This window comes from Atractosteus spatula, chromosome 14 (genome assembly GCF_055471065.1).
Source record: "Atractosteus spatula isolate fAtrSpa1 chromosome 14, fAtrSpa1.hap1, whole genome shotgun sequence".
Classification (NCBI taxonomy): Eukaryota; Metazoa; Chordata; class Actinopteri; order Semionotiformes; family Lepisosteidae; genus Atractosteus; species Atractosteus spatula.
Genome location: NC_142719.1, coordinates 33,932,512 through 33,956,880, shown reverse-complemented (window position 1 = coordinate 33,956,880; position 24,369 = coordinate 33,932,512). Strand labels below are relative to the sequence as shown.

Below are 24,369 nucleotides of genomic sequence, written 5' to 3'. Positions count from 1 at the left end.
AAAATTCTGAATAATTCAAGTAATTGAAGAAGGTGCAAGGAATTCACACTGCTTGCTGCTTTGTTTAGTTGCACTTCAAGGAGGAGACTTGCTGTAGGTGTTCCACATCTGTATTGTTTTGTCTGAAGAGCCTGTGATGTACTAAAGAACAGAAGATAAAATATAATAAGTGTATTGTCTGACTCTTCCTAGATATAAGCAAGAAGATAATTTGTAAGAAACTGTTTAAATTCACTTTGTGAATTAAGCACAATCATAAGCAAATGTATTTGATCTTTAAGGCACTTAAAGCATACCTTTAATAAGTGTCATCTCTGCATCACATTAATAAGGATTTGACTGAACTACTGAAATAGAAATCACAATATGTAGAAAGGTTATGAGTTCTAAAGTTTAACCAGTATTTGAAAACCACATTGAAGTGTTTATCCTAATAGGTATTCTAATGTTGGCATCTTTAGTTGTTAATTCACCTGATTCCTTTCTGGGATATGTAAAACAGCACGAATGGTATCTGTGTGCCCATGACGAGACTGCACTTGTAAACATGAATCCAGGTCATACACCCTGAAAAGAAAAAAAGTAAAATTACTACATTAAAAAATAATACGAGCTGAACAAAGATTAAAATTAATATTACAACTGCGTAAGGCTTATTCCTTTTATTTAGTTCTAGTCTCACTTGGGGAGGAGAAATTATCTCAGAACGGCTGTTTGTACTGAATGAGAATTTTCACTACTGAAAGTCTTTGTACTGAGTCTTTGCTTAGGATCTGAAAGATCCTAAAAGATTCTTACATCCCTGATGAAGACTCCACAGCCGAAATGTTGTCTTTTCTTTTCCTTTCCGTTTTTTCAATAAACCTTTACCTCTTCCTTTGCAGCTTATGCATACTGATGCAGCTATCTGCTTCAACTTCCATATATATATTTATTCTTTCATTTTACCAGGTAAATTATTTGCAAACAATTTATGATTTACAATAATGATGACCTGTAGACACATTTTAAGTGTAATACCCCGTTTAAGGCTACAACAGCATCATCCCAATTCGATGTCTCTATCTCAGAGATTTGTGAGTTAAAATGATTGTGCTCCATATTCAGCTGTTCAACATCTTAAAGAAGGTTTAGAGAAGATCCTCTAGCAACAGTGAAAACTCCGGCTCCAGTCACTACAGTGCACCTTTTTTATATATCAGGTGTAGCCTATAAGTTACCTTAACACGTTTAGAACTCCAGCCAAGATACAGCCATTGAAATGGTCAAAGGCAAGGCAGCCTACAGCTCCATTTGTGAATAAGATGTTTTCACATTGCATGCCATTTTCACTCTGAAAGAAAAAAACACTCTGAAAGATCCCAATAACTATGGGTAAATATTTTTAAAGTGTCTTTAAGTTCTGTTATACACATAATTTTCATCTTACATGTTGCAGATGCAACACAAATAGGAAGTCTAGTTCTTGATTATGATTTTTTTTTCCTATCTGCGGAATATGTTGTTAATAACAGATCATGAAACTCCTTAAACTTAGCTAGGATGCATTAATACTGTCTGTATATTTGCCCTTGTGCTGAAATGGAAACTTTGTTGAACTAAAGAGAGTGAGAATCAAATTCAAACAAATTAGCTCGGAGAACAGTTGCTCTGCATGTTTTTGTAATGCTATGTGTTGAACTGTGGTATAACAGATGACTTTCCACACAGAACAATGGCAGTTCTGTGTAAAGAAAGTTCTGTGATAGGTGAATGGATACATTCAGTCATATTTTGAAATAATCATACCATAACTTTGGAGAATCAAGTCCTTTAACTGTTTGATTTCAGAAGGGAGTGTTAGTGCCAAAATATTATTGATATTACTGGCACAGCATAAAATGCTTTCAATGTCATCTGGGTTTTCAGAAATTGAATAAGACTTATACTGTAAATCTGCCATGTAGTTTAAAATGAAATTAGAGTGAAAATATATGTTCATCTTTTAACTGAAGGAAAAGCTATTGGAGTAAAATGATCTAAAAGGGAAAAAACACTTCACTCATCAACTTGTATACCTATTGTGAGACTGACATACTGTATGCACTCAGTAATTCTGACCAGTTCTCAAACACATTTGCTTTTCTTCAGTATCTATAGAGTAGCAACATCCCATCTCGTACCCATATACGTATGGTGCTGTCCTCTGAGCCGCTGATCCACTGACTTCGACGGTGGTGCCATATGACAGCAGTGACATCACTCTCGTGCCCCCGCATCACATTGATTAGCTTCATCTCTCTGCCCACAGGGCTGAACTGGCGCAAGTAGATAACCCCATCGCTGGAGGAGTAAGCAAACTCATTCCTGAAAAATACAAGGAACAATGAAGAGGCAGTACAGGTATTTGCTTTTACATCTTAATGAGTTTCATGATTTAAGACTTTTTCGACAAGCTTATTATCTTATTAGCATTTCTTTTCCCGCAGTATGGAAAAATAATGACTTATTCACTCTTACTCATTTTGCATGCTCTTTGTCATCCTGCATGATCATGGTGCCCACAATGATACATTTCAGTATTTTTAATTAGAAATTTGCATTCCATGGTTTATTTAAAATGTATTTTTTAAATCTGATTATTTTTCTGAATTATAATCATATATTTAATTAAAGTAGGTAGCTGTGTCAGCAGGAAGGCTGAAGAAGGCTCCACAGCTGAAACGGTGTGTTTCTTTTCTTCTTTTCAGATTGGAATAAACCATTACATTTTCCTTATTAAATTAAATTCTTCAAACTGTGTAATATATCCACTAAAAAATTGTCTAAGCTAAAATGCTCTTTGTTGCCTATATACAGTATACTGAATCTATTCGTCTGCTGAAGAATGAATCACAGTTGAAATGTTCCATGGGTAATGAGAGTTGTGCCTATTATCATGGAATTTAGTATTTTGAAGTTGGCAAGCTGAAAGAGGACCTTTTACGTGGAAAGCTTTCCAGAATTATTTTTGTTAAAAATGAACAACACAGTGCAATTACAAAAATCATTAATAGTGATATTAAAACAGGTGAGCATCCAGGCAACTTTGTAAATATATATGGTATGTTAATACTGTATACAGTAAATTAAGAAATGTTTCATATCAGCTTTAGATGAGGTCTATAATACATTATTGTGATAACCACAGAAATTCATAAATTCCTCCATGTCTTTTCTGTGAAGATGTGGGGGCATGTGATTTCAGTATTTAACAACCGTGTTAGTCAAATATTTCAGGCTAGCGCACATTTCCTGCATTTTTATAAAGTAATTAGCTGAGGGGAATTTCCAGCTCCCCATCACAAGGAGATTGCTGAGAGGTCCATTGCTATCCTTTCTGTTTGTGGAAGCACTGAGCATACACTAAACCCCCTAGGACTTTCAGAGAAAAAAACAAAACAAAACAATACAGTCTTTTTTAAAACCTTACTTTATTGTGTTGTCATAAAGGGTGCTAATATACATATTCAAAGGCATTATGTAAATAGGGACCAGGGACTAAACATATTTTTCCTGATATGTCTTTACTTGTTACCAGAAAACGGTGAAAGTTATCAATTTTATGATAAACAAAAAGGAAGACAAAACTAATGCAAGCACAGCACATTCTTAAAAGACACCCTCTTAATATATCTCTTGAAGTTAAAAAAATCAAGTGACTTACTGTACTTTATAAGTGAACGTTAAAGACAAAAGGAGGCTATACACCCATTTTAGATCATTAAATAAGGATTCATTTTAAGACATGCATTTTCTTTCAAGACATGTTTCATTAAACTTTTTCTTGAATAATCCTGGTGAAATTCCACCTGTTGCAATCTGCAACATACATGTAATTTATTATGTTTATTTCATCTCCTTGGAAATTTCATTTCCATTTATGCACCCTGATCCCTATTAGCAACAGCTCAGCATGTTATTGTCATTTTGAACAGGGTCCAGATCAAGTCTTTTCAGCTTTTCTCTAAGCTAATCATGGCAGACTACAGTAAAAACAAAACATTTCTATAAAAAAGTGCAGCTGTTTTCCATTTTTTAGCAGTACACGTGATCCTTATTTCTTTTGTTATTTAATTTTTTCACTGCTCAGCACTGCTTTAAAATTATTTGGTGAGTGGTCTCTTGGATCCTAACATTCTAGAATTTCTGCAACACTGACATGAGGTTTGTCAAAGAACTAACATATTAAACAATGTAAAACACAGGTGTGCACTGATCCATTTGTTTTACTCTTTTTTACGCCAGAGAGACTAAATGTGATACTATTGTCCTAACAAAATTCCTAACATTTGGCTTTCCATTTCTCCATTTTCTTTACATTCAGTCATACTAGAAAAACTGATATTTAATAATAATAATAATAACAATAATAATAATAATAATAATAATAATAATAACGTCAATTTATTAACCCTTTACAATTTCTTGCATTAGGAATTTGTTTTTTCGCATACCCCAGCTTGCTCTCCATGAGACACACAGATACACAGATTTAACACTTGTACAAAGATTCTTGGTGAATTTTAATCTATCTAGAAATTATCTTCCCAATGAAAGAGAGAAGGAAACCAGGGGGCAAAACCATATTTAATTTCATTAACTTGTTATGTAAACTTCATTAATGAAAAGAAAATAAATGACAATGCAACAGTTAAGGCCTAATCTTGGTGTTTGCTGTTTTCAATACAAAACAAAAGTGATATACTGTACCTCTTTGGGGAATAGGCCAGGTCTAAAATGGCTCCATCACATGCCACCTCCTTAAACTCATGCCAGTTCTCTAAGTCAGCATTGCTGAAGGTGTCCTGTAGAACACCTTTCTTTAAATCCCAGACACAGAGTCTTCTGTCCCAGCCTCCGCTGATCTGCCAGGAGATTAACTTTAGTGTGAAAGGCAGGGAAATCAGAGTTACACCAATAGTGTTCCTGTTATGTTGCAGCTCCTGAAATAACAGATCCTTGGTGTGTGACAGGCCGACTCTAAGTGCAGGATTTCAGAGAAGAAAAAACGTGGGTGTTAGTTGCAGTGGAGAGGCTGGAGATCAGGCCCTTAGTGAGTGTGAAAAAATCAGGTAGTGGAAAATGCTGGGGGGCAGAAGCTTTGGAGATGATAATGATTCAAAAGAAGCGAGAAAAACAATTCCGCCAGAAGAGAATACAGAAAGGATGGCGTGACCCTGGTCATCCAGGGCCTAAAGATTTAGAAAGTGGAAAGAGCAATGTCAGAGCACTGAATAAGTGGTGGAAAAAAAACTTTAATATCCTGCTGAATTGCCTGATTGATTGTAAGATAACCATCTGATTGAAAGACAGGAAGTCTTTGAGAACTGCATCCCGACCACATTCGCAGGGGTCAGAAGGAGGCTGAGAGCACATGCAAATGTTCTGGTTTCCCAGGGTTATGTTGGGAAGCGAGCCACCCCAGCCCCAGTTCCTACTACTACAATTGCATTCCTAGAATTGCTCTACTATAAATGCTACCACTATCGTAATAATGAAAATCAACCCAATTCAAATGTCAGACAGAAATCATACCCAACTGTAGTTTAAAAATATATTAGGTTATTGGATCATATGATCCAAATCATTTTTGTAGTGCCAATCTGTAAACCAATTCTTTCAGTGCAGCTTTCTGAACCAGCATAGGATAAAGAGTACATATACTATGACTATTTAATGATTATTAACTTTGCAAATGTAGTTTTATGTGCTTAATTTTATTTGGACCAAATATCCCCTTTTGCGCTTTCTTTGGGAAACAGAATTCATCATGTAATACTTATTCAAAATCAGTCTTACCAAGAATACAGTGTTATAAGGACTTCCTTTGCCAACCACTGCAAGTGCAGAGACAGACTGAGAGTGTCCAAGCAAAACCTTCTTACAGCTAAATCCTGCAACAATCATAGGGAAAAAAAACTGTCTTACTATCACATACTGCATGCAGATGCCCACCAGACCACCCACAATGGTAATTCTTGCCTGAGACTCGGTTAGTTGCAGCATCAGGATTATCCTCCTCCCCTGAAGAGTCTTTGCTCTGTGACTCACTGGCTTGGTCCAGCAGGAAATGGAACTTCTGTGAAGAGAGCAGGCACAGTAAGAAAGGAAAGAGACAGCAGCACACTTCCCACAAAACCTAGGGTAGTTATGAACTCCAAGTATAATTTCTGCAATTTTCCTTTTTATTACATTGAACAGTTGAGACATTGTTTTTGTGTCAGTATTTTAAACTGCGAGTTTCTGAAGCTAACTGTCTTTAAAACCCATACTTAAATATGTTTTGCATCTCACATTGAAAGCAAAGCAGTTATCAATTTTTAAGCAAATTCATAATTTAAAAGCACATAAACTGCACCTCCCATCCTTCTCTAACCACTTCTTCCAATTCAGGTTGCAGGGGAGCAGCAAGTAATGAGCGCAACCCAGGGTACACTTTCAACATCATAATGTAGTTATTGAATTTCACTTCCTTGCATCATCATTATTCACTATGTTTCTTTCTCATTACTGACAAGTGGTGGCACAATGCAAATGTAATATTATATAAAAAAGCCAGTTGGGGACTTTCAAGTAAAAATAAACATTGTTGGCATGATGATAAGTTTCATAATGGTGTGCTCATCCACTGTTGCTGAATCAAAATCTTATCATAAGATCTTATCACAAGGAGAAGAAAAGCAAAGTCATGCCTTTCTTGTTTCTGGGCAGACACTGGACTGATTTGGCATCAGCTTGACAATGCTGGAGAGGGAGTCATCAAAGCCCCAGAGATAAACTCTACCATTCTCAGAGGACAGAGCCAGCAGATCCAACTCTTCAACAAATACACTCCTTTAATAAAGCAAAAACAAATGAGTGACTGACAGACAACTTCATTTGTGGAATACTGCAACAAAACAGCAAAATACAAATTGTTGGAATGGTTTTTATCTCAATCATTTGTGATAAGTAATTGCAAAATGAAAGAACAAACAAAAAATATATAAAGTACCAATATATTAAATTAATTGAAAAAGAATAAATTTAGGTATGACACAACAGTTGATCTGTTTGAACTGTATTTCAAACTGTATCAACAGTAGAGTTATATTTTATACTATACATATTAGGTTCTAATTATCAGTACTTCTGTTTTAAAGAAGAGTTACCAAAGAACCTTGTAAAACTTGATGGCTCATTCTGCTCGTCTTGAACCATGGTGCCATCTGATGATTTGCTTCTCCTCAACAATTTTGCTCCAGGACTTTTTTCACCAGCATTTGTATTCTTCTTTGGTTTTAAACTGTGTGACTGGCTTCTAGATTTCTGGACGTGTTCACATATCTTGAAGGACTCTTTACTGAAATAAAATGGAGAAGCAGCTTGATTTAGAAATGATGGGAACTTGTAAACTGAAGCATAACAGCAGGTTCTGTGTCAAAAGGTCCGATAGTAGCAATGACATGATGCATTAAGAAGTTTATTTACAGAATGATGTTTCTTTTGAAAATTATAATATTTCTTGATAGTATCGTATAGTTTATACACAGGGTTCACCCATAAAACCCAAAGTAAAGAAACATAACATTAACATTTAGCATTAGCATTAAACTCCACAATAAGCCATAAAAACTTTAACTATACTTTGATAGTAGTTTCTAAAATTGTGTTTAGCACTGATGCAAATGAGTGGAATAATTGTCTCACAGCATTCAATACGTATTCATTAATAACCTGTAAATATAATGAGAGGAATTCATCCTTTCCCATTTTGTCACACTCCCATCACTGTGGCCACTGAAGAGCAGAATGGGCTTTTTCATTGCTGTATAAATGAATTAAAAAAGAGTGTTTATGTAAAATAATTAGAAATAGAAACTGAAAAAAGTATTATTAATGTCTAGTATCTGCAGGCTTTACATCTCCACAGATTTAAAATGTTTGCATATATTGAGGTCAAGATAATCAACTACATCAGATTTCAGAAGATATTTAGAAACCTCTTCTGGTTAAAGGCATATTCAAATACAAGCATGTGAATAAAGTTTTTTTTATCATTTGAAGATCTTCTCAAATGAATGTGCCCTCTAATGAAATGACCAAGCCTTTCTTCTGAGGGTTAATTTAACTTATGAACAATAATTCGATTTTTTTTACTCCGATGATGTTTTCGTGATTAAAACACTGGTTGTGAAGCTTTCCTTTTTATTTGTGAATATAATAACATCATAAAAATTAAAAAAGAAAGTAAACTGATATCCACTCAGGTTATTAAAATGTTTGTTATAGAATGTCATCATTGTATTGGCCCCATTGCATAAAAGAAAGTATTACTGCAAGAAAGACATTTTTTTTCTTCTATCCATGTTCATTCATGACTTTCAGAGTATTTTGATTTCTTTTGAGACCTCTGGAGTGTTAAGAACAATTTTTAACTTAATCGAGATGTAGCACTGCTGTTCAACTGTGGATTTCTTTAGTTTTTTGTTTCATAATCAGCAGGCATGACACATTTAGACTTGGCAAATACTTACTGTAAGCCAGACAATCCACAGACTGTCTGTTCTGAAGGACAGTGGTGCTCCTGGCTTTTTTCCATTTCCATACTATCACATGGTTGTGGCCTGCAGTGCCTAAGAAACACAGGGTACTGTAAGAGCTTAGAATGTCCACTATCCAGCTAACCAAGCACAGGATTGTAGAACTGGTGGACCAGTGGACTCACAACTGCCCATGTACCTAATGTGGACTCATATTTAATCATGAAATGCAGTGATTGCTGTTAGTACTACATAATACACAACATACTAACTCTAAAACTAGTATATACAATTTAGGATATTATAACACAGTGATAAATAACTTTGATATTAGTTAATCACCTACTCTCGTGGCTTGACAGACAAGATGATGATAGCTCAACTGCCATGTACTGTGTACCCATACCTATACTTATACCCTGGTCTGCATTTTATGCAGGGTCCACATAATGTTTTATTCAATAAGGTCTCTCGACTGACGAACTATATTGGGAGAAAATGACACTGCTGCTGTGTCTTAAATCTCTGCCTCTTCAAAAGTGTTTCTTCCTCTTCTATCTCTGTCTCTGTAAGTTCACTGTCTACTTTTTGAAATGGCTGCTTTCATCAAGAAAGTGAAACCTGCTTGTCATATGAATCATCTATCCCCACCCCTTCCATCTTCTTGTGTGCCTTTAACAATTTGTTTAGTTCAAAAACATTTTGATTTCAATATAAAAATAGCATTAAAATATCCTCTATTTGTTCAGCACAGCAGCTCAAGTTTTTATTTGATATAGTATACTCTACACATTGACTCTCCACACTGGTTAGATCAGTTTGTGGAGATGATTTCATTTGCTTTCCTAGCAAGACACCAAATATTAAAAGTTTCTCCTTATGCGATGGCATACAGTAATTCCCTTACCAACAACAGAGTTATTGTCTGCTAAGTATAAAAGTCGTTCAAGCCTGGGCCCAGTTTCTATCTTTTGGAAGGTATCAATAAAATCAGATGCCTTAAGCACAAGAGAAAAAGAGAACAGGTTTAATTATTAGCTGAACTTTAAAAGGCATACTGTAGACACTTATAAATAATAGATTTTAAATGGTAAGTGCAAGTTATGAATTGAGTTTTGTTCCATAAGCTTTTTTAAAACGAGCTAATAAATTAGAAAAATAACTACCAGAAGCTGTAGAAACATTTTCTACCTGGAAACTGGCAGAAGATAATTGTATTTACTGTAGATTTATATTACCACATTAACTCTCTCAATCATTAACATTATCAATCATTCAAACATTCTCAATATCTTAATCAAACATTTTGTAAATAATGACAATACATGCCTTAAAGCTGACTTTGCTCTTTATATGTATGTAATTCATAAATGCAATTGGAACCCAATTGATGTTTTTGCCTGTTTTACTTGGGTTACATAGAAGCATGATGTGGGGAAGGTAATAGGTAAGACTCTATGCAGCTTTATGAATGCAGACCAGAAAATCATAATGCTTGTGTTTTGTTACGTGAAACTAGACAAAAATGACTGACAACTTTATCATCGTCTTGCAATGGCTGTTTCTTTTTTTTTCCCACTTACAATCTCTCCAGATTTGGGTTCCAGCAGGGTGGCGAATGGTGACCTACAGGCTATCCACACAAGGTCAACGCAGGATGCGTAACACAGCCCTGTGATCACTCCAGAGAAGCTCAGCTTCTGAATGAGCTGCCCGTCCTGGGACCATATACACACGGCATTGTCAAAGGAACCTGTCAGCAGGCTGAAGTGCACAGTGGAGCACAGCATTTAGGAGAGGCCTTTCTAGAGGGAGCAAACTTTCATTTGACATATTAAAATTTGTAAGAATATTTCCAGAAGGTAAGGCAGTTTATATAGGTAGATGTGCAGTTTAGGAGACTTTAACAGGGCAGTGGTAGAGGTGAAGAGAGCTTGCATGGTTGAGGCTAATGAGCAATATGAAAGGGTTAATAGGTTAATAAAGTAATTAGTGAGATTGGTGCAAATGTGTGCACATATAGTTGGTTAAGTGCATACATTTGCACATGCAGCTACATTGTTCTGTTCCTCAGCGCACATTTTTACCTACTGTATATCTCTCGTTACTTTATTATTACTATCAGCATTGTTTATACTACTACTTATATTATTATTAATATTACTAATATAATATTTTATCATATAAAAATGAGTTATATTTGCATTATTACTACTACTACAGCCCAGCAGCTACTGTATATCACCCTGCAGCTCTCAACTGGCTACTCACTGAAGGTAAACAGGGTTGAGCCTGGTCAGATGGATGGGAGACCTCCTGGGAAGCTATGGTCGTCTTTTGGATGAGACATTAAACCGAGGTCCTGTCTCAGTGGTCATTAAAGATGCCTGGGCAGTTCTCGATGAAAGTAGGGAGTTATCCTGGTGTCTGGGCCACATTTTTTACTGTGGCCTCCAAATTGTCCCCATGTGTGATTGGCTTGCACTTGCCCTGCGATGGACTGGTGCCCTGTCCAGGGTATACCCTGCCTTGCGCTCGCTGCTTGTTGGGTAGGCTCCGGCTTCCCATGACACCGTATGGTATAAAGCAGTTTGGCAAATGACATGACTATTACTATAACTAAGCTCCCCTTGCCACTACTTCTGCTATGTTACAGAGACATACTATCATGTCAAGTACATCAAAGTATAGCAAATGTATTTCTACATTTGTGCTTATGTGAAATGCATAAAAAATGGGGGTAACATGCACGCAGTTTAATTAAAACTCTGGCCTTCTGAAATCAACCTGTGTGTTTCACCTCTGTGTTGAGTATCTCTCACCGCGTGTTCTCGCTCTCCTTTACCAGCAGCAAAGCTGTGATGCCAGCCTCATGGGCGCTGGAGTTACACTGCACTGCTGTCAGCCCGTTCGCTTTGGGGTAGGAGCTGGTGTCAAAGACGATAAACCTTCTGTCATAGCTGTCGAAACAGAATGGGGGGTTGGTGGTTTCAATCAGCGGCTTCCCGATAGAAATGTTCTTGGATCATTATGCAAGTCTGTGTTCTGCCTAGACAAAGCCACTTCACACAGAGGAATGTGAAAATATTTTCAATGCTAATTGTGTTCACTGAAAGCACTAGGCAGATGGTAGGGTTTGTTGGTGTCATGGAGTCACAACAAACAAGTGATCTCCTGCACACCAAAACCTGCATAACCCTTTCAAATGAACTTTTTACAGTATACTATACTATGGTTTCAGCACTTATCTGTTTGAATTCTCATTTTTGTTAATGAAAAAAGTGATACTTGTGTCTCAGAGGTATGTACAGTATATACAGTACAGTATGTATTTTAATCCATTCATTCTGGGATCAGTACCTTTACAAAAAAGTCAAAGTCAAGTACTCTCCAGAAGCCAGTGGCATAGCACTTTGTGCTGCTTTTTCATGTTAACATTAAAGCCCAAAGCAACATTAGTATCCAGATTCCAGATTCCATCAAAGCTAATGAAGTCCTTATAGTGGAAATACCATTGTTTTTTCATATTTAAGTCCTGTACTTTGAGACAATAATATAAATGACATTTTTAATGCAAAGTAAATATTTCTTGCTCATCTTTTTCTCATCCATTTTGTTCTCTCCTTTCTTTTTTTCAAAATAACAGTTTTTTATTAACATATACCAATGATAAAGAAGTGCAGCATCAGTCTATAGGGTTATATACCTCAACTGGACATCCATATCCTTGTACGTACCCGCCCGTGTAAATCTGAGCATCATGGCACACTATGCAGGACACGATATCCTTGTGTCTGCGGTCAGTGGAGCTCTCTGACATCCTAATGATATGGCCAGAAGTCCTGTTCTCATCCAAAGGGTAGACGACGATCCTGCTCTTAAAACCGCACACCAGCTGATGTCGACGGAGATTAATAGCCATGGAGAAAACAGGCCTGCCCATCTAAAGGAAGTGTCAGATTGAAGTGCAAAAGATACACATGGGCGAACAGGAATAGTTAACAACAGTATCTCAGACACTGCAGGACTCTGCAGCTTCATTGGGAAAAAACAATGTTTCTAAATACTTTCATGATTACGTTGATGAAACTAAGACAAAATCAGGGTTTAAAACTGTTTAAAGCTTAACGGTCATTGTGCAATAAGTATACCTGCTCATCTGCTGTATAGTTTCCTGAGACATTCTCAACAGCTCAGCAGTGAAATATCCCTGTATTATCCTCTTCCTCCTCATCTTAAAAAAATAATAATGAACACACTGGAGCACTACGTGGAATTGTAGAACAATAACGCATTCCCTGCTCAAAACAAAGACATGTGCTCTCATCTTACCTTCAGCTCAGGTGGGTAAAGTTTAAATTAAAAAAAAAATCTAATGTTTTTAAAAAACCTATAAATTGATTTTGATTCTAAATTATTACAAGTTTACATTCTCTGTGGTATATTTATAATCAGATTTCTACTGTACTCATCAAATGGGTAATTTATTTACATAAAACCAGGACGAGAAACAGCAACAAGAGTGACTAAAAGATCTCAATTGTTTTAGCCTGGAACAAAGTTCTTGTCTTGTTTGTAACACATATTGTCACTTTCTAAGTAGTGTACAGTGAAAACAGTGAATAGCGGGCAAGACATTTTCTGTGAATCCTGATTTTCTTGCAATTCTGAAGAAATTATTTTACATACATTAGCCACTTGATGGCAGCATCTGCTTTTGTGCTTTGGTAAGCAGACGAATGAAAAAAAGTTATGCCTAAGTGATAAATAAATAGACATCTAATTACTGCTGATGTCTGATCAATGTTTGGAGTTGTACACATTGTTCCTGGATTTAGATAGTAAAATAGACCAATTCCAGACTTAACTATGTCTGCTATGAGCAGACTTTACAGTAATATCATCTCTATCTGAAGGAAACTGTGTGAGAGAATAGTGAGGCTTAACATTAAAATTAGTATTAGATTAATCATAGGTCCTGAAATATTGATCTAATTTTTCTCTGGGACTCACTAAAAGCAAAGGTACAAGATCAAATACTTATAGATTTTTCTGTCCTGTTACAATAACAAGTAACTATTTAAAATGCATGCCATTTTAAAGCTTTCAGGCACCTTTTCTTCAGTGCCCATGTTAAATCTAATCTGTTCAGGAAATCTAATTTTTTTTAATAGCTGCTATAAAAGACTGATAGTGTTTAATTCCTTCCACCAAGCTCGGAAATAAAATAACAAATCTAACATATAAACTCTTGCCCTTTGTACAATAAACAGACAAAAGAGCCAGATTTTCAACAGGAAACAGAGATCTTGCAGAATTTTACACATAGGGCACATGTGTATTTCCTGTCAATTTGATTATGTCTAAAGCCTTTGATTAAAATTATGTCTTGAATGTCAGAATGACAACTGACAAAATAACTTAAGATGTCAAGAAATAATTGTGCCATCAGTGGAAAACACACACATAGATTAACTTTAATATATTTAAATATTTTTCAGTTCTATTTTGTGTGGTATCTAATGCTTAAATATCGGCTCTTCTGATTGAAATTATTCATTTATGTATTTTTTATCTAGCATTGTAGTCCTATAAGCTACAATTCCGATAATATTAATCCTCCCAAGCTGTTGCTATACCGTTTTTTCCAAGACAGAGGAGTTGGTCCTGCTTTGCCACTCCTCTGAGCTTTGGCTGTATATTAGCCCTCCCCAGTGAGCTCTCCACTGCACTGAGGAAGAGCTCCAACAAAACAAACAGTGATTTAGAAAGATGGTAGTACAGTAATCATTTATAGGCAATGTAAGAGAGACTTAAATGATTATCTTATTTGATTTTGTCAATCTTGGAAATTAAAAGTTTTGGAAATAAAAAAAAGAAATATATTGCAGATAAATAAAACTGACAGCTTTTGTAGCACAGGTTCTTTTATCTTTTTTTTAGAAAATTATTTTTTTTATTTTTTACTGCTAGAGATACATGTTCATTCCAGGCTCAAAAAGCAATATACTGTAACGCACTGAAAGAAGAAAGAAAAGGATTGTATTTGGTATCACATTGTGTTTGACAACCAATTTCTTTAAACAAATCAGCACTGGTACTTTTTGTGTCATAAAGTGAGTTGGAAAGTGATAACATGTTCCTACCTCTATCTTGTCATATATGGTGGCACCTGTGGTCCATGCAAGTACAGTTCCATCATTTGATGCAGAAAGGAGGAGCTTTGCATCTTCCCAGTATAGGAAACTGGTGACCATTCCAGAATGCTTGGAAGCTTTGATGGATAGTTTTCCACTTTCTATATCCCACCATTTAATAACTCCATCTCAACAGAAGGACACAAAACCCAATATCAGATGAGATATGACTCTTAATTCATTGCCAGCAAATATGTTATGGTATCAGTATATAGGTCTAAAGAATGGAAAAGTGTTCTTGCTCTGCATGTTCACACTGCAAACCAGCCCAGCACAAGGTGAAACTCTTGATGGACCAGACCATTCCGAGCTTTTAGAGCTGAGCAAGTACATTTTCTTATTTTTGCCTTTGTCTTCCTCTGCAATTATTATCCAACTATTCTTTAACACCTCATGAAAGGGGAACTGCAACACTATTTTTATTTTTATGGGTGCATTTCAAACCACAATAAAAAATAAAAATATAAAATGCTCTCGACTTGGAGTTTGTTTGTTTTTTTCTTCTTTTTCTAACCCACCTCCACCCTTCCAACTTTGGAGGACTTCTTTATTGTTATTTTTCTTCTTCTTTCTCTTTTTCTAACTCTCTATTTTTTTCTTTTCTTTTTTTCTTATTTGACAAAAATATAAAAACTTACTTTCACAAATAATAATAATACATAATTAAGAAAAAAAAGATAAATTAAAAAACTTCCTACTGATATTCTTAACATCCAATGCCATTCATGTATCTCTCTTAACGGCCCCCAAACATTCTTATACTCATTAAGTTACCCCTGTAAATTATACGAAATCTTCTCGAATTTAACTTGTGATACAGCCTCTTTAATCCATTCTTTGTACGACAGTCCTGTACTGTCCACCCATTTTAGCAATATTAATTTTTTAGCAATAATACAGAGAGTCAAGAAAGTATTTTTATATTGAATTGCTGCTTTAACCTTTGGTAAATCACCAAGGATACAAATAATGGGACTAAGTGGAATTGAGGTATTTAGGTATCTGAGTGCTTTCCCTGCTGTGGAGGTCTAGAATGACTGTATGTGCTGACAATACCATAATAAGTGCAATAGTGATCCTTTATGTGTGTTACATTTTGAACACATTTCTGTATTATACCACTTCATCTTTTTTAATTTTTCTGGGGTATAATAAAGTCTTTTTAAAATTTTGTACGGAAGCAGTTTGTATTATTAAACAGCTTTCTGGTATTATCTGAATATCTATTTTTCATAAGTCCTGTTTGATCCTGATGCATGATTTTTGGTAGCAGTTTACCTAACTGATTAGCAAGTATTTTAGCTAGAATTTTATTGTCCAAATTCATTACGCTAATGGGGCGGTAACTACTGCACAATGATGGATCTTTACCCTTCTTATATACAAGGGTTATTAGAGACTCCCTAAATGATAGTGAAGTCATAGCTGTTAACCAAATATTATTAAATGCTTGCAGTAAGATTGGATTAAGTATGGGCTGAAATATCTGGTAGAACTCAGCTGTATACCCATTGGGTCCAGGTGATTTATTGTGTGAAAAGGAGGCAATAGCTTCTTTAACTTCTTTAAGTTACTGATATGGAGCTAGCAGCTTTGCTTTATAAATATAAAAATATGTTTTCTTCCTCGAACTGTAAGGCTAAGAGTTAACGTCTAAATCTTTTGCGTGCATTCATGGAAAATACAAATGTACCATCATGAGCCGTAATATTTAGACAACAGGGAACATCACTGATAAACTGCCATGGTGCTTTGACACTGTGGACCACATCGCTTACCAGCACAGCCGGTGATGACCTCTCTCCTTGAGGGGTGGTACCCCAGAGCTGTGATGGGGCGACAGGCACCATCCCTGATCGACAGTTGTTTCTGCATGGACATCACTGATGAGATGTTATGAGGTGTTCACACTAGGATCTATCCTCAGGTACTAGAATTCAAATAGGAATAACAATGACAGTGACACTACTGATCTATCTCTACTGCCACTACCAAACAAATAATAAAATTGTAAAATTGGTATTTTCACATTATAAACCACATACAGATAAAGAAGCCTATCCTGCATGCAGTAAGAAAATACAAATTTAAAATGCAAGTGTGTAGTCTTATAGTTTTATATAGTTATTATTTGGCATATTTCAAAATAGAAATGCAATACATTGTCTTTCTGATGTTCCCCAAATTAATTGAAGTCTGCCAATTTGTTTCTACTGTAATTGTTGTCAACGTCTCCTTCCTCTTAAGTAAGAAACAAACAACAGTAAGAAAGTTCCTGACACCTGTAATTATTCTCCTTAATATCTTGTTTGGTTATGCTTTCCAGGAAAACCTAAATGGTGTCTGAATTAGATACTGTACATTCAAATGCCATCTGTCTGGATTATTTGTACAAGACAGGTAGATAGCTATGAAACCTGTAAGAGGTTAAACATTATGGACTTCACAGTGATGCAATCTCTTGTTTTTGTTTAAACTAGTCATCCATTCAAGCTACTTTTTAAGTTTCCTAATCTGAAAATATTGTCCCCCCTAAGATAGACACAGAGTGGAAACAAGGCAGGTAATTTAATATTATATTATTACTGCAGTGGCTATATTCAGTAAACATTACACTTGCCATGTTGCCCCTAACAACCACAACACCATTTATTTTGATTACTTCTTTAACAGCTTGAACAGAAGGAGTGTAAATGAAGTTTTTGGTGGGTGGAATGACTGCTAGAAGAAAAATGCTGTACTCCACTACTAACACAGTTCGTTTCTCAGCAATGCAAAGTATAACAAAGCATTCAGCAACTTACAAGAGTCTTTTGTTATTCTCTTTAGTAATTATAAACTGCTCAAAAAATAACACCAATTATAAACATCAAAGTTCATCTCAACCAGTCATCTTTAAAGCAGAGTGGACATTGCTGAACACCGAAGCAACTGTTGCTTTTTTTCCTCTCTTAAAGAGTTCGTGCAAAAAAAAAATCAAAACAATTTCACGCTGATCTGCAGTACTGTCAAAAATATTGTTTAATGATGAAAAAATGTTTTTGTACAAAACAAATTGAAACCTTGTCATCCCGTAAGTAACCACAGCTGCATGAGGCTCCACTTAGCAATCAAATACCACAAAGTGGATCAATGGACAGCGACCCCCCCAGGGCACACAGGCTGAGAATGGATGGCTGAATGGGTCGATGAATGGCGGAATCTAAGGATTCAAATGATAGGCCCGTGTCCACATCGTGGGCTTGTACATAGGTCCTTGTTGCTATAAGTATGATCTGAGATATTTGTCAGGCCAACTTGACAGCCCATGACTCACTGGTGCTGTGTGTTGTAACACAGCTAACTATAAAAACACAAGGATGTGGGTTTCTGGCCACAAGAAAAACACAAGCATGACTAATGAAGCTTTTTAAACTTTGTAAGGGTTATGTGTAATGCAAATAATAATAATTATGCTATTCATTTGTAAATGGTTTCTTTTTTAATATGATATGATTTTAGATTATCTTTTTCATATGTAATTGAATATTCTTTTAATTTATAAGAGGAAATAAAACTTTCCTTTATAATATTTTCATACAAATTATTTTTGCTTCATAAACAGGTTTCAGAGAACCAATGTATTTCAATATTAATAATGCTTTAATGCTTAAATGCTTTAGCCAGGGCATTATAATTATGTTATACATTATATACATTATTCATGTGAGAGTCAATTGTTAGCACGCAAACTCAAGAACATACTATATGTTCTATGAATCATTTCCTGAGACTGGCATTTTTTAGATGACTTTTTAGCAGTATGTTTCTACTATTCAATTTATACCTTTAATGTGGCTGATTACTGAAGCATTTCATGCTGGTGTTGATGATGACAGTATTTTGTGATCTGTAGGCGTTGTGTTGAAACTCTTCTAAAAAGGAACATTTGCAAGACCAACTTCACAACAATCAAGTGACACTTAAATTCTCAAAGCTGTTTGTGTGAATCTATAACCATGTCACTAGGGCAAGATCCTTGATCTAATTCTAGAGCAGCAAAGTTTAAAAATAATTGTTTTTTGTTAACTAAGGCCCCTTTAATATGCTGATGATACAGCAAACACTCTTTACCAAGTGCTCCTATTTATTGTGGATTGCAGAATTTAGCACCGTGCATGAAAAGCAAGATATTAACTCAAGTTCAGGAGGAATAATGACAAGTCAATCTCACACAGCTATACCAGCTACACCAAACTAGCTACTGTACATAAACTGAATGATCGGATGGCTCCCTTTGCATTTGTCTCAAGCATCCTCCTCCAACCCATTTCCATCTTGCTACTACCACTTGGTTCTTTTAGTTTGAATGGGGATCGAGCCTCCTCACCCTAAGGCCTGGAGGCTACCCAGTAACCAAGCAGGTTAAGCCAAACTTATCTCACCAGTATTCTAAGCATTCAGAAGCATTCAATTCTTAGATGCTGTTGTCCATAATGAAACCCTGTTAAGGTCAGTTTATCATATTACATGTACTGTAGGCTCATTGTACCCATGTAAGCTGCAATGCTGGAGACACAAGTTGTTACCCTGCACGTGCTGTCTGTTTGTTTCCCTGGTGCTCTCGATTACAGTAGTATTTCTGGGCTGACCAGAACTATAATTGAACTCTGTTGCGAAAGTCTGTCAATGGTATTTGCTCCTGGTCTTCAGCATTCACTCTCTCTTTTTTCATTCTTCTTAGCACACACATTGTTCAACTTAAACAAATCAAAATGTCATGTTTCCTTACTTGATTACCTTCATAACCTGGTATAATGCAAAACAGTCAGCATGCTTATGTACACGGCTAAGCATTCTACCATCCAATTAAAACACAGTTTCAATATAACATATTATTTTCTAATTGTCTCTTATTGTTACTCAATTAACAGATTCCTCATTTTGTTTGGTTATGTCCATTACATTAAATGTTTATAATTTATTACATAAATGTATTTTAGAAATCTTTAACCTTCGAGTCTTTGCCCTTCACCAATTCATTAATATGAGGCAAAAGGGCAGACAAGACTTCATAATAAATCTCTATCTTAATTGGATCTTATCTAAAGTTAAATGTGTACTTGGTATAATAATAATAATTCCTTGCATTTACTGCGAAGAGCACTTTTCATTCCAAAAGATCCCAGATAGATTAATGCAGTATATAGGAGGGAACTCACATCATCACTAGTGAAGAGCAACACCCATCAGGATGCAACCACAACTGCACATTATTTTACACATGAAACATTACAGCTTTACAGGAAATACAGGAATAATGAACAAATATGTTTATTGAACAATTTTTAAATAAAAAAAAACATACATAAACTGGCAAAGGCTTAGAGGCAAGGAGCACCATTGATAGACTGAACTGAACCTTATTGCTTTATAGATCACACCAGGCAGATTGCTACAGTAATTGTCTTAAAATAACTTTGCCAGTCCTTTACCTCTCTTTTAATACAGCAGACACTACTGGTGAGGTAAGACAGCAGTAACAGCTCTTTTTTTTTTAAATGCTGTGTAATATTAACAGAGGAGCAAATATTGTAGCACAGCTTCAGCCTCACCCAGCCAATAAGCAGAGCAATCAAGCCTGAGTCCGGGTCTCCATCTGTCAGTGTCATCCCATTCCGTTCCTGATGATTAACTCACAAGACGATGAAATGCACACAGTCAACTTTTCCCGTCTCTCCTTTTAGTCACTGCACTGCTTCTCTCCATTCATTTGTTGTCTTTGTTAACAGCTTTCCCTGGAAGGTAGCCATAGCAACATGAGTACACCAAGTCACTCAAAAGTATTAGACAATATATAGACTGGCTGACAGACAGACTCTGGGTCCTAAAGCCTCTTCATTGTATGTTAAGGAAGCACCTTTTATATTGACATCTCTCATAACATCTTATGGTGATTCAAATATAAATATATATAACACAAATGCAAAACCGACTCCGAAGAAACAGTCTAAAACACTAATACAGTATTCAGCAGGCAATTATTACATGGTACTAAAACTAGGTTTATTTAGCTCTACAATTCCAGAAAGGATTTGTGTACAACTGGGCAGAATTCTCAACAGAAAACTACTCAGTTTTGTATTGTAAGTATTGGCCAATAAGTGAGTACTTTTTGACTACAGTAAAGAATTGTTGTGTGTGAGGATTTTTTTGTGTGTGAGTTGTTAAATGGCTTTTACTATACAGTATGATTTAGAATGCAATCAGGATCTAGAGAAAAAACTCAGATATTTGAAAGAGATGGAAAGGAAACAGTGCTGTAGATACTGAAGGGAGACCGCATAATTTTTTGTAAGCTTTGTTGCAGTTCCTTTTTCAACATGATACCTTTTTAATTTGAAGCAGTTCCTGTTCCTGATGTAATTTTGTTCCTTTAATGTGTTTATTTCAGATAACCGTCCACTAGCCGTCCACTGGAAAGGCTACGATTACTTTCTTTGTTATAAATACAATTTTTGTTTGCTATTCTTTTTGTTGATAATTACTCAAACACAAAGCATGAATAAATTGTAGTACACTTCACTCACATCATCTTACAAAACCTCTCTGTCTAAGCTTGTATAACACAACATTATTACCAAATTTGAAAAATAAGTAATTGTTTTCATAAAAATAAAAACTCATTAAGTATTAATATGTCAGGAAATTACTCCAGTTAAAATTAATAGCCAACAATGAAATAAACCAAGTTGAGATATTCTCAAGATAAGTGTAAGTAAGAAGAAGAAATAAAACTGTTAGTGAATGTCACAGCTATTGTAACACATAGAACGCAATAAAGTAATAAAGTAACAAAAACAGTGATATAAGTTCCTAACAGTTTCTTTTCAAAATTTATCTCATTCTAAAATGGTGTATGCTCTCAGCACACACTTATCTCAGTGATCAGGGCAACTGCTGATAGAAGAGATGTATTATGAGCTATATATGCATTGATTAAATTTCCTGTATTTAACCAACATGGTACAATGTGGCTATATAATACTTTTGAGTCTGCATACTTCCTTTTTTGTAGATATACCATGGTACCCTTTAGGTCATTTAAAGTTAAATAACTTAAATAACTTAGAAATAAAATAGAAAAGAAAATAGAAAAATAAACTTTCTTACCCAAATTGTACTTAAATGTTTTACTCATATTTGTGGTTTTCATCTTTTGATAAAATCACAGTAAATTAAAAATAATTATTATATTTATTTTGTGTATGGTTTCCATTTTACATTATAGATTGCTGGTAGTAGGTATTCAAGGAAACACATATATTTGGATAAAGAACTGTTTAATGGATAGAAATTAGAGTATGGCTATGGGGCAAACGCAGTTTGTGGTGATGTAATTAGCAGAGTACTACAGGGATCTGTATTAGGAACATTATTTTTTGTAATACAGTATATACCAAGGATCAGGATGGTTCTAGAATTTGACATACATATTAAACCAGATACGTTGACAAATTTTGCCAAAATAGCAGTATTAAAAAACAAAGTAGAAGCTGCAAGGGAAATTTAAAAGCATTTAGACAAGATTGAAGACTGAGCAAACACCTGTCAGATATCACATACTGTGTAATGTAGACCATTTCAGAGTTTTGTATACAGGTAGACTATATATCTGCTGTAAGCAAATCAGTGTAAAATACTGATTTTTTCTGTTTAATTCTCCTTACGAAACAGACAGAAAATCTGTTGTGTTTACACCAAACATTTTGATATGCCACCTCACTATCCTTAAAATTGTTTAGCACATTACTTGTTTTAAGAATGCCATTTTGCAATATTCTTCTATAAAGATATGGATCAAATATTTTCTTACAACTGGCAACAAATAAGAATATGCAAAATCCTTCATTTAGGAGACTACAGTACAGTATATTCCAGCAGAGATTCATGTGCAGATCAGTTTATGTTTAATAATCACCTAAAGACAAAGAAAGAAACAGGTCCTGAAGCAAAGTAGGTTTATAAAGCCTGCATTTGTTCGCCCATCTGCTCTGTAAATGCTGATGAAAGACTCCCTCTGTGGTTTCCAGGCTCTGTGGGCAATGTTTGCTAATCCAATTGCTTTTATTTTCAGGAGGTCTGAGATTTATTAGCCTAATGTGTTTGCTCTTTGATCACCCATCACTATTCCCTGGATCCTGCACCAACGTCACCTTTTCCTTTATTTGCTTAATGCTACCTTTCACCACAGACAGGCACAGCCCTGAAGCACACACCCCAGATGGTCACTCTTCTTCCCAGACCTGACATCGTCCACCTCCAAAGATGCTTTGTGAATCCAAGGAGAAGGTATCTTTGTACCTCTATTTCATTCACTTGTTTGTATATATACTGTATATGTGTGTCATTTTTCGGCAGAGCAGGTTATTTTTCTGTGTGAACATGTGTGGTTGACAATGGTGTACGCTAGAGCCTACAAACAATGAAACAAGTAATAAAAGCCTTTTGCTTGCAGCAAGAAGGCTTTTGAAATCAAATGCCGTGGGCTGTCCTTGTCCCTTTGGTATTTCCTTCCTTGTTTTGCAGGATAAGCTTAAAGTACTAAATTATAGGCCTCTCAGTGGCTTAGTGTCTGTTAAATAAAACGGTTTAATAAAATGAAAAGTTCACACATGCTTTTCAGCATTTACAGTAGCTTCTTATCCATCAGATACTCAATGCAAGCATCATTTACACTCAAATTAGGTGCTGATATTAGGTCCCAAAAAAGTCCTGATAATTAGCCCCAGACAAAAATGCACCTCATTATAAGATGCCTTATATCTTTTATTTTTCCCTCTAAATAATAGTTTTTCTTCTGCTACTGCATTTGTGATACTGTTGCGTACTGTTCCAATACAACAAAATAAATTTCAGTTTACGTGAAAAATTCATTCATTCAATTAATACTTTTTACAGAGTATTTTTGAATCACACATTCATTACATGAGAAATACACCTCTTACGCTGTTCACGAGTGATATACCCAAGTATGATATTAAATCAACACAGCTTGAATACTTTTTAAGATGTCTGTTGAGTTTTTAATGGTTCATGTGTTGCAATGTTGAGATACACACAGCACTTTCTTTCTTCTAAGTGATTTAGTCTATGGTTCAGTTAGCTTAATCCCTGGCCAATTTAAAAGACAGCAGAGGAGCACATTTTTACCAACAGAGAAATGAAACAGAATTTGAAGGATGCTCAAAGGGACAGTGATCCATGCATTACCTAGTCAGCACACAGAGATTTTATTAAGTATAGCTTTAGATAGGTGGAGTGTTATATAATTTGTATCATTTTATTAGATTTAGAGGTTAATCGTGAGTGTTTCCTTTATTCTTGTATTTATGGATTTTATTGGATTATTTATTGGATTTGATTTATAAAATGATAACATGTTTGATAGTACAATTAAATTAAACATAATACCCCTGTTCACAAGGAAATATCATGTCATGTCATTTGCCAAACTGCTTTATACCATACAGTGTTGCGAGAAGCCGGAGCCTACCCGGCAAGCAACAAGCGCAAGGCAGGGTACACCCTGGAGGGGACACCAGTCCATCACAGGGCAAGTGAGAGCCAATCATACATGGGGACAATTC

General features: G+C 35.4%; 1 protein-coding gene across 1 annotated transcript; it reads right to left on the bottom strand.

The window, feature by feature from the left end:
* Positions 1–75: 75 nt before the first annotated feature.
* On the bottom strand, positions 76–16,621 carry LOC148821144 (uncharacterized). Its single transcript, XM_088932785.1, has 17 exons — positions 16,519–16,621; positions 14,690–14,868; positions 12,281–12,486; positions 11,366–11,503; positions 10,127–10,307; positions 9,451–9,541; positions 8,538–8,636; positions 7,738–7,828; positions 7,181–7,363; positions 6,714–6,855; positions 6,004–6,100; positions 5,821–5,915; positions 4,732–4,886; positions 2,163–2,346; positions 1,221–1,333; positions 474–567; positions 76–141 (listed from the first exon to the last, which is right to left on the bottom strand). Exons 1-17 carry the CDS (start codon positions 16,619–16,621, stop codon positions 76–78), a joined length of 2,217 nt encoding a protein of 738 aa, XP_088788911.1.
* Between the last annotated feature and the right edge of the window lie 7,748 nt (positions 16,622–24,369).